Source organism: Palaemon carinicauda, chromosome 11 (genome assembly GCF_036898095.1).
Source record: "Palaemon carinicauda isolate YSFRI2023 chromosome 11, ASM3689809v2, whole genome shotgun sequence".
In the NCBI taxonomy this organism is placed as follows: domain Eukaryota; kingdom Metazoa; phylum Arthropoda; class Malacostraca; order Decapoda; family Palaemonidae; genus Palaemon; species Palaemon carinicauda.
The window spans coordinates 15,007,509-15,019,573 of record NC_090735.1 but is presented as its reverse complement, the minus strand read 5'-3'; the positions used below and the strand labels follow the sequence as shown (position 1 = coordinate 15,019,573).

The 12,065-nt window shown below is 33.1% G+C and overlaps 1 protein-coding gene across 1 annotated transcript in view; it reads right to left on the bottom strand.

Annotated features, from left to right (window-relative positions):
* Positions 1-4,427: 4,427 nt before the first annotated feature.
* The window catches only part of LOC137649173 (putative uncharacterized protein DDB_G0271982), a 51,771-nt gene continuing 44,133 nt past the window's right edge, over positions 4,428-12,065 (bottom strand). Inside the window, exon 3 of the mRNA XM_068382162.1 lies at positions 4,428-4,586. Coding sequence (XP_068238263.1) covers positions 4,428-4,586 — 159 coding nt within the window. The remainder of the gene's footprint in view (positions 4,587-12,065) is intronic.

Below are 12,065 nucleotides of genomic sequence, written 5' to 3'. Positions count from 1 at the left end.
CACAGGCCACCCACATTCAATTACATTTCTCCCTAAAAAAAAATAAAATCCTACATTTCTAACTGAAAACTAAATAAACCATATTCATTTTCTTTTGAAAATTCTTGTCTTCATACACAAAAGCAAGAGCTCAATCGTAGCGCTCTTCAAAAAAAAAAATAAATAAATAGAAAAAAAAAGTCTGGGAATTTGAATGTAATATTTTTATGAATTTCTACTGGTAGGTTTTTAGATGCCCTATAGCAATTGAAAAATAATGCCTTCGAATGGTAAAATATATAGCCTATCGCCTGACCAATATACTTTTGGGCATGTTTAAGCTATTGAGCTATACTTCGTAATGAAATAAATCTTATCAAGCGATAGAATCGTCACTAAAATGGTGACTATGAGGATGTTAATTGATAAAAACCAAACGTATAAACCCCTTTATATACATATATACATATATATATATATATATATATATATATATATATATATATATATATACATATATATGTGTATATATACATATATATATATATATATATATATATATATATATATATAGAGAGAGAGAGAGAGAGAGAGAGAGAGAGAGAGAGAGAGAGATATCTATATATATATATATATATATATAGGCCTATATATATTTATAAAACTAGTGTACCCAAGCCATCAAAAAGGACGTCGAAATATTTAGACAGATATGCACACACACACAGATTCAACCCTTCTCACCTTTACAAACTAAAACCCATTGGTTTCCGAGTGTACCTCTAGGGGTACCCTCTCTCACCAGGGTATGATTACTCTCCCTCCCCTCTAAGCGTGACAGGATATATATATATATATATATATATATATATATATATATATATATAACCACACACTTGCTCTTCATTATATAGGGGAGGAGAGAGAGAGAGAGAGAGATTTTCAAAGTATCTATAGCACAACTAGGGAGCTTACATAGATCAGTAAGGTATATTTGGAAGGGGGAAAGGTTCCAGAGGAATGAGGAGGGATAGTTTATCAGTTACATATGGGGAAATTTAACAGATGCAAATTCAAGAATATCGAAATATGAGCCTAGGAGTCTGTACGGTATGATTTTGATTGAGAAAGCAGGAAGATAATAAAATATATAAATGAAGATGAACAGTAAGTTTGAGTAAGGAAAAGTATTTGTTCATTAAACCTTTGGCCAAGGGTAATATGTTGATATAAGCTAAGCATGTTTATGATGAAAGAATAGGTTGTGACCATACGAGTACATATCCTACACAGCAAGCCAGCCACAGAATGTGTGTGCATATATACATATATACATATATGTGTGTATGCTGAACAAACTATACGCATATGTATATGTATATATATATATATATATATATATATATATGTGTGTGTGTGTGTGTACTGTGTGTATATATACATATATATATATATATATATATATATATATATATATATATACTGCGTGTATATATACATATATATATCATATATGTGAGTATACATATATAAAGCAAATTAGCTAGTTAGACAACATAGACCTAAGTAGTTACAGAATGTGTTATGTCTCCATGGCTGTTATATTCATACATGACTGTAGTAATACCAGAGTCCAGAGTTATATTTTGTGACAAAAAAATTATAAAAACATACTGGGGATATGAGTACCTACAGAGTGCAGATAAAAGAGTTAGTTGGTAATAGCAAGGAGATGTTGCAGTTTCTTAAAGTACATAAAACTTTTGTAAGCGGCTAAATGTTACCATGAACTGGGTAATGCAGATACATAAAAGCTGAAAGTTGAAGCAAAACACCAACCAATCTTCCCTTCTTATCCATTGCCCATTCCATACTAGGTTACTCTCTAAATGCTGAACACCAAATCTCTCAGCAATTGTTATTTGTAATGTGATTTTATCTCAAAGTCCTGTAATGAATCTCAATGTTTGTTTAGCCAAACTGTTAAAGAATTCCTGCGACATTAAACAAACACTTATCTATTTTCTTTATGAATGCAAGTATCATCTCATTCCAAATGTTATTTCTTGGTTAAATTTTCAAAAGAATCTGTCTAATTGAGGATGCGAGACACTTATTTTGAAAGAAAAAAAATACTGTTTATTCGAAATTTTGATTCCTACAAGTCTTTAGGAGTAAATGCACGATGATGGTAGGAAGAGAGAAGCAATAAAGGTCCTTGGATCTCTGCAAAATTTCAGAACCGTGAAAAAGGTATTTTAAAAGCCTAAACATTTTATGGGACCAGTGAGGGATTCACATTTAAGCTGAACAAGCTGTAGCGTAGGGACCTTACATACTTGGAGCCCCTAAAAAAAAAAAAAAAAAAAAAAAAAAAAAAAAAAAAAAAAAGTATGCATTTCCAAAATATATGATGAAAAGAACTAAATTAATGCAACAATTTAAAAACTGCCATCTGTTGGCGATTTTATGAATTACATCATGTCGTTAGTTTTAACATTATTATTCATCATCCGTTGACCAGCAGAGATATTACATCGTTTACACTGGAAGCCACCAATGCTAAACACCCCCACTTGCCACATTTAAATATATATATATATATATATATATATATATATATATATATATATATATATATATATATATATATATATATATATATATATATATACACATTTAATTTTTCAAACTTCATAAGGCCCTAACTTTTATTTTACAAGATATTTTCATCTGGTTTGACTTTTTGGAAATGTTAAAACGCCAACAATTTCATGATGTGGCTAAAAAAAATTAAACTTCACATGACTGATTAATAATTTATATAATTGCTACGATTTCTTTTTTTTTTTTTTTAATCACAACCACACCCTTATTTTTCATGATCCCCCCCCCCCCCCACTTTAAGACCCTAACAGTCATTTCGCATGAATCAATCACACGCATGATTGATCAATTGATTGCCACACGATTGATGGTATGACCGATCGTAAGATTAATGACAAAGTACTAAGTAACGCAGTCAGACCCTTATAATTTGCATCAGGTTAGGTTAATATGAATGTTCAAGTCCCCTAAAAAGACCAAGCACATGATTGATGGCATAATTAATCGCATTTAACATGATCAATGGAATGAATAATAGCAAGATTGATGACAAAAGTACGAAGTAATGCTGTCAGACCCTTATAATTTGTTTCAGGTTAGGTTCAAATAAATGTTTAAGCTCCCTAGAATGACAAAGCACATGATTAATGGTATGATTAATTATACAGTGCATGACTGGTCGCCAGGTAGATGAACAGCAATGGTAAAGTTGACAAAAAGTCCATTACTCTTGACCCTTATTAGCCTGTATACATCATAAGTACACAAACAATAAAATAATATCGATAATGATAATAAAATCAATCAATAATGTTAAATCTAACATGCACGGAACCAAGGGTAATAACAATAACGATAAAACAACATGCAAAGAAAGATTGGTCACACTTACGTTCAGCCGCGAAGTGAAGTGAAGAGCTGGTAAAAGTTTACAAAAGCGCCGATTAACTGTCGAGTGGGGGTAGGAGAAGCCTTACTCTTGGCAATACACTCCAATCTATCCCTACTGACACCATGTAATGATGCAAACCCTTTCCTAGTTCCTACAAACTTTGTAGGATACACCAGAATGAATTCCAGTGAACACTTTCTTCACTGAGCGTTGGCTTTTATCCTTTGTAAATATTTTCTTTTAAAAGACTCCTCACTAATAGGCCTACGGCCACATATATATGGCGTTTGCCTAAGATCACCAAAGGCCCAACATGCATCCAGAATATCCTTCACTTTTTGCATAGTGACCCTCTCAAAGCAGCTATATTTACACTGGGGCCCAAATTTCTTTTAGCAATTCATTTCAATTTTGTAAGCATACCTTACATAACTTAACCCTAAATTTCTATTTTTCTTTCCAACATGCTAAGTCTAGCCCTCAACGTTACGCTTAACTGAGCTACCATTTTTTATCACTTTCTGGGGTTGCTTTGTGGTTTCGTTAGCCCCACCACTATGACTTTGGGTCTCATCAGCCCCATCAATATGGCTGTTGATCTCATTATCCCCAACAATATGGCTTTGGGTCCCATTAGCCCCATCACTATGGCTTTGGGTCTCATCAGCCCCATCAATATGGCTGTTGGTCTCATTATTCCCATCACTATGGCTGCTGGTCTCATTATCCCCTACAATATGGCTTTGGATCTCATTAGCCCCATCACTATGGTTTTGGGTCTCATTAGCCCCATCACTATGACTAGAGCTGTCAATTCAAGTGCTCTCGTTCCCAACACTTGCTGATGTGTTCTCACTTATCACAGCACTTTCACAAGGCAAGTTTTAATCGGGATCGAAGTCACTATCATCAATATCGGACTGAATTGGAATCTTAAGAATACGTAAACCTACAGTACGCGCCATGGTTGTCTCTTAGCACTCGAAGCATGGGCTGTTTTAGGATAGAAAACCCCAATGTTTAAGCTACTGTCACTCGTTCTAGTGGGTTGAGGATCATCGGGACACTCACTGTCACTGCTAGACATTGTCTCGAGTATTAACAATTCCTAAAATAGGCAATAAACTAAAATAACACAGAGAAAGTTCGGGAGAAGTTCAAACTTGACACGCGCCGAAAACGTAAACAAGAAACAAAAGCGAAGCTGTCAGCCTGTCAATCGATTCGTTCACCAGCATTAAAATCTTCGGCAAAAATATTGTTTTCATGTTTATCTGCATTTTTTCCTCTTTTATTTTAGAATGTAATTATATTATTAATTTTCACACATATATTTATTATTTTGAAGCACTAAACAGAGAAAAAACAATAATGTACCGTAAGCCTGTTGGACTACGAATGATCAGATGGGTGAGTTGGTGCGGAGTTAGATTAAAAGGTTACAGTACAAAACGTATGCACACTCAACGCGACTTTCAAACACCTATTTATCGGATTTTACTCTAACTTATACCATTCGAAAGAGGAAGAATAGTGCTATTCAGTAGCAATGTTGTTTGGATACAGTAAACTTTTTGGAATTGTTTAAGAAACATTCAATTTCTTTACATCATCTTCATTCAAGTAGGCAATACTATTGTCATTCTTCAATGATGATTCAAAAGTTCCAAGGTCTTTGTCATAGACTAGATGAGAAAAACATACAATGGCCACAAATTATGATAGTTTTGATGTAATGATTCCTGATTTTCATTAGTTACTTATTGATACTACAGAGAAAGGAGAGAGAGAGAGAGAGAGAGAGAGAAAAAAAAAAAGAACTCCAGCCATAAATATTTTGAGTAAAATGGAGGAGTTTGAATTAATAATAGCCTAATGTTTTATGGAGTTATTTCCTGGATGAATTTTACAAGCCTATGCTCTTATTGCAAGACCCCAAAGTAAGTCTAGATGTCTGTAGGAAATTGTATGCTTCACTTCCGGACTTTGTTAAAGGTACCAGGGATCTTTTCGATTATTTTGAAGAACATGCAAAGGGAAAATTGCATAATATTGATTACAAGAAAAGTAGTTCTAGAAGTAGGCATATAGAAGCAATTTTGAGACTGTTTCTTAGTTTGATAATTGCAAATTGCTCTGGAAAAATGTCTTTTTTCTCAGCTGAAGAGGATAAAAAAAAAATGAACTAAGAACGGCAATGACTCAGGACAAATCATGCTCCCCTCACTCTCATCTGTATAGAAAGTGACTAACTACGCAGTTTATCGTTTGATATCATCAGTGATTTTCCTCTGACAAAGGCAAGAAGGAAAGCATTTTAGTTTAGATCATGTTTGTGTTCTTTTTGTATAAAATGTACAATAAATCTTGATGAAATTATACAATACAATGGGTATTGTATGGATGTATTAATTATTCCTTATAGCAAGTTTCTACAGATTAATTTATATGTTTTGTAAATTGTGTTTTTTAAAATAACTTTATATACCAAATTGTTTGCATTATTAAATTTGTTATGAATAAGTAATTTTGGGTTAGCGATAAATAATTATTTCACTAGTAATGTTGATCTTAATTGCTTTTCAATCTATCAATTACTTTGATAAAATGCACGTTTTATCAAGTGCAAATATCCTCAGATACCTATTATGTCCTACAAATCATGTAATATATTAAACACAGTTTGTTGCTGACACAGAATATCTGGAGTCTGGACATATAAAGGCCCCCATTATCTCAAATGACTTAAGGCCTTACCAAATCCAAATCCGGCCCTTGTGAGCTAAGGATGGGGCTTTGTGGGAGCCCATAGGTCTACCTGCTGAGTCATCAGCAACCACTGCCTGGCCCTCCCACGTCCTGGCTTGGATGGAGAGGGGGCTTGGGCGCTGATCATATGTATAAATGGTCAGTCTGTAGGGCATGTCCTGCTTGCTATGGCAATGTCACTGTCCCTTGCTTCTGCCATTCATGAGCGGTCTCTAAACCCTGTATGGGACCAGTTTAGTTGGGAAAGATAAATGTACTATATAGGCAAACGGTGATTGATTGACAAACAATGCAATATATAACACATATTGTTTATGGCCATAAGAATTATAGCTTATGGTAAACATCTAGGCCTATTGCCATTATGAGCAAAATAATAGTTACTTTACAAATTAAGAACTTTAGCTAATACTCATTTATTTTATGCCTTAATCTGTCAGTCGGCTACTCTGATTGTTTTCCAAAAGTCAGATTATATATTGGTATAATAACAGAGACTTTAATCAATTAACTGGTATCATTTCGCCGTGAATCATTGGTGGCATTTAATCCGTCCTGAGTATAACAAACCTAGCAATTTCAAACGTATGTCTTAGTAAATAAAGGTGGTATTTCTATATATAAAATACTATGTTTTCAATACGCCTACTTTATAAAATATATTACAATATTCTTCGTTTTATTAACCCCCTAAAAAATTTCTTTGACTTTTGTATGTTGCCCTGTTTAATAACGATTCCTTTTTTGAGAGTATTCCTTTGAGTTCTTGGAATTCCAAATATTATTTTTTTCCATATTGAATATTTCTGGAGCTTCTTTGCTATCAGCATTCTATTTTACACTAACAAGAAGAAAAATGTATATTTTTCTTATCATTTTTGTCCTTATAAAAGTAAGTAATTACATATGCACATGAGAATCAAACTGGACTTTTATTTTGATTAACTAAAGAGAGAGAAAGAGGATGATAGAATAGAAACATAAATAGTGAGAAGACACATTTTTTATATGACACATTTTGACAAAACAATTGACACAACTCTCTCTCTCTCTCTCTCTCTCTCTCTCTCTCTCTCTCTCTCTCTCTCTCTCTCTCTCTTTCTCTTTCTCTTTCTCTTTCTCTCTCTCTCTCTCTCTCTCTCTCTCTCTCTCTCTCTCTCTCTCTCTCTCTCTCTCTCTCTCTCTCTCATATTAGATGCGACCAACATCGCAGTTTGGCGAAGGTATAATGGATTCGTCCCTCCTCATTTGTCTAGAGAATCGGACACTAGTCCCTCAGATTATGATAGAAGTACGCTTTCCACTACACCGCAAAGTCAGCCAAAGAGAGAGAGAGATGAAGAACATATGATTATGTCAGCGAGAGAGAGAGAGAGAGAGAGAGATGAAGAACATATGATTATGTCAGCGAGAGAGAGAGAGAGAGAGAGATGAAGAACATATGATCATGTCAGAGAGAGAGAGAGAGAGAGAGAGAGAGAGAGAGAGAGAGAGAGAGAGAGAGAGAACATATGATCATGTCAGAGAGAGAGAGAGAGAGAGAGAGAGAGATGAAGAACATATGATTCTGTCAGCGAGAGAGAGCGAGAGAGATGAAGAACATATGATTATGTCAGCGAGAGAGAGAGAGAGAGAGATGAAGAACATATGATCATGTCAGAGAGAGAGAGAGAGAGAGGAAAAACATATGATCATGTCAGCGAGAGAGAGAGAGAGAGAGAGAGAGAGAGAGAGAGAGAGAGATGAAGAACATATGATTCTGTCAGCGAGAGAGCGAGAGAGATGAAGAACATATGATTATGTCAGCGAGAGAGAGAGAGAGAGAGAGAGAGAGAGAGAGAGAGAGAGATGAAGAACATATGATCATGTCAGAGAGAGAGAGAGAGAGAGAGAGAGAGAGAGAGAGAGAGAGAGAGAGAGAGAGAGAGGAAAAACATATGATCATGTCAGCGAGAGAGAGAGAGAGAGAGAGAGAGAGAGAGAGAGAGAGAGATGAAGAACATATGATTCTGTCAGCGAGAGAGAGCGAGAGAGATGAAGAACATATGATTATGTCAGCGAGAGAGAGAGAGAGAGAGAGAGAGAGAGAGAGAGAGAGAGAGAGAGAGCTGAAGAACGTATGATCAATGAAGGTGTAGAGACAGAAGCAAACACACATGCACACACATATTCAAACTCAAAATACCTGAGCAACCGCACGCGTATACATGAATACACACATGCATACACACACGCACAATAAAAATGATACAATAATCTTTTATGAATAGCATTTAATCCTTCCAAAGAATGACAACATGATCGCCAGGCCATCGGTTAAGAACGTTACAAATGGCAGCTTTGTTCGTAATAACAATACTTAAGCGCTTAATCTCCTGTTATTTTATCATGCTTATGAAAGTGACAGCGTGTTCCTGCTGTCTACAGATAAAGAATAAGTTTGTTGAATAAATAGAATATTACGTTTATATTCAACTAGTGTACGCATATGCAACCCCCTCACCAAGGTTGCTCCCTCTCCACCGTACCCTGGGAATGGGGAGAGCTCAGCGTGACCGGAAGTATATATACAGTATACACACACACGTACAAACACACACACATATATATATACATATATATAGATATATATATATATATATATATATATATATATATATATATATATATATTTATATCTATATATATGTATATATATACTGTATATATATATATATATATATATATATATATATATATATATATATATATATATACATATATATATATATATATATATATATATATACATAGTCAGACACTTGCTATTTATCATAGACTGCAGATTATCAGAAGAGCTATTTATTCAAGCTTTTGAAAATATATCCTTTTACCAAAAACCATATGGGTGATTATTTCACAACATCATTATTCTGATTAAATGGCATTAGACAAAAGAATAATGACAGCCTCAATTTTTATTAGCTTTTCTCAATCAATAATCATAAATGTTTTTTTTTTTATCTTTTCACTAAAAATTAAAAGCGGAGTATTTCTTTCAGATTAGCTATTTATTGGCGTAATTTTCCCCCAAACCAAAAGTTGCAAGTTCATTATTGTAAAAAAAAAAAAAAAAAAAAAAAAAAAAAAAAAAAAAAAAAAAACCGAGGTTAAGCGAAATATCTTTTTATCCCTTTTTATTCTGTTTTATGTGGAAGGCGATTATAATAATCCTAAAACATGGGTAGCGTAAGCTTTCAAATTTTATAAATAAAAGGGTCGTAGTATTGCCCGCAATGACTAACTATAATTTACATAATCGTACAACTAAAACGGCCCGGGGGAGGGGGGAGGGGAGCAAAAAAAATGCCCGCCCTTTAAATGACAGAGAAAAAACAGAGGGGACTACAAGCAGACAGACAGACAGACGGGGAAGGTGACCGAAAATGTTCGCCCTTTAAATGACTGAGAAAAAACAGAGAGGGAACTACAAACAGACGGACAGACAAAATGCTAAATCCACCAATTAACGTTTATTTGAAAAATTCTACCTCGTGGGTTTAATTTATTTTATTTTATTCTATTTTTTTTTCTTTTTTTTGGCGGGGGTTTACTATTAACTTCCTATAGTCAATTTCTTTTAGTGAGGCAGATTTGCACCGACTCGCAGGGGTGCTCTTTTAGCTCGGAAAAGTTTTCTGATCGCTGATTGGTTGGACAAGATAAATCTAACCAATCAGACAGCAGGAAATTTTTCCGAGCAAAAAGGGGCACCCGCTGCGAGTCGGTGCAAATCTGCCTCACTAAAAAAAATTGAGTATAGTACGTCAACATTAAACTGGCTTACGTATTTCTGAAAAAAAAAAAAAAAAAAAAAAAAAATATATATATATATATATATATATATATATATATATATATATATATATATATATATATATATATATATTATATATATATATATTATATTTTTAAGGTAATATTTAATCTAATAAATAACTACTTTCTTAAAGTTGCATGCATATTCCTTGAAGATTGTTATTACAATAATTACCCATTGAAAAAGACATTGATTTATAGTGGCCAATTAGTCCTAGAATATTTTAAGAAACTCTTCTATAATTATTTCATCATGCAAATTGAATTTTATCTCCGTTATACGCCTTACTAAAATTCGGAATACTTGTTGAAATCAAGAAAATCTTATCAATTTATCATACAGTACATGAATAATTAGTTATGTGTACTTCTGTATATTACTTTTGATAATTTTATTTTCAGTATTATGTAAAACAGCAATAAAGCAATAGAAATTCTCCCAACTATTTGTTATTGCATGAGAAAAGAAAAACAAACTAAAGAAAGTATAAAAAGAAAACATCGCGTATCATCCTACAAGTTCTCATTTGCAATTGAACAAAAGGAAAAAATCGTGAATAAATCTTTCCAAAATGCCACACAATCCGTACTTTAATATTACAGGAGAAAAGAAATAAACTTAAGAAAGTATATAAAGAAAACATCGCTTATCATCCTACAAGTTCTCATTTGCAATTGAACAATTGCAATTGAACAAAAGGAAAAATCGTGAATAAATCTTTCCAAAATGCCCTTCAATCCGTAATCTATCTACCTTTTCCCTCAAAAAGGCAAAACAATGAGACACTGATCCTTCGATCTGCAATGGAATCATAACTGAGGTCTAATTATTCATTCAGACGGAGTTCAGTGGTCCAAGGTTAAAGCTGCGCTGGTAGAGACGAAGCAAGGAATATACGATAAATTATTTGCTCTTATCTAAGAAAAAAAGTCTAAATAACAATTTTTCTCTACAGTTTCCATCTCCCGACCAAAATAATTAATCCTGTTAGCCTATTCTGAATCAGAAAAAAATACTGAACGAATTAATTACCTGGTTTTGCTCTTATTTTGTCTTATTTTTCTGTAAGCGGGGAAGCTCATTGTAAATGAAATTCCTCTCGTTGTAAAAAGAGTCGTTTTCTACAGACTAATTTGCTTTTATTTACGTGAGGAGGCGCAGAGTCTGCAAATCAATTGGAAGTGGCTTTTCCTTGGAATTCATTTCTGTATCAGCTGGGATTAGAGTGTGTTCTAAACAAATTAATTACCTCCGCCAATGAGGTATGTTTTCACTTGTTTGTTCGTTTGTTTGTCACCAGACTAACTCAAAACTTATGGATGTATTTTTATTCTAATTTCAAAATATGTCAGAAATTAGCTAACTTGGAAACGATTAGAATTTAACAGTGATCCGGATCACAACTCGAATCCAGGATTTTTATTAGAAAATATGTTCACGGCAACACGTGAAAGAGGGTATGATTGGACCGTAGATTTTAGTAAACTGTTGACAATCATCATTGGCGGAGGTCTGAAATATCTGATTGTTCTTTCTGCTTGTTGAGAATATGTTTGTTGAGCGGATCGTCTTTTTAAATCCATACCTTATTTTTGAAAAGGATATGATATTTGCTGGATGTGTATATATACAGATATATATACATATATACATATATATATATATATATATATATATATATATATATATATATATCCTGTATATATATATACACATAAATATATATACACATATATATATATACATATATATACGTATATACATGTACATAGATATACGTGTATATATATATATATATATATATATATATATATATATAATAAATATATGTATATATATATATATATATATATATATTTATTTATATGTATGTATATATATATATATATAATATATATATATATATATATATATATATATATATTCTGGAAATAAGAGGATTGCGTTTCTCGGGCACAA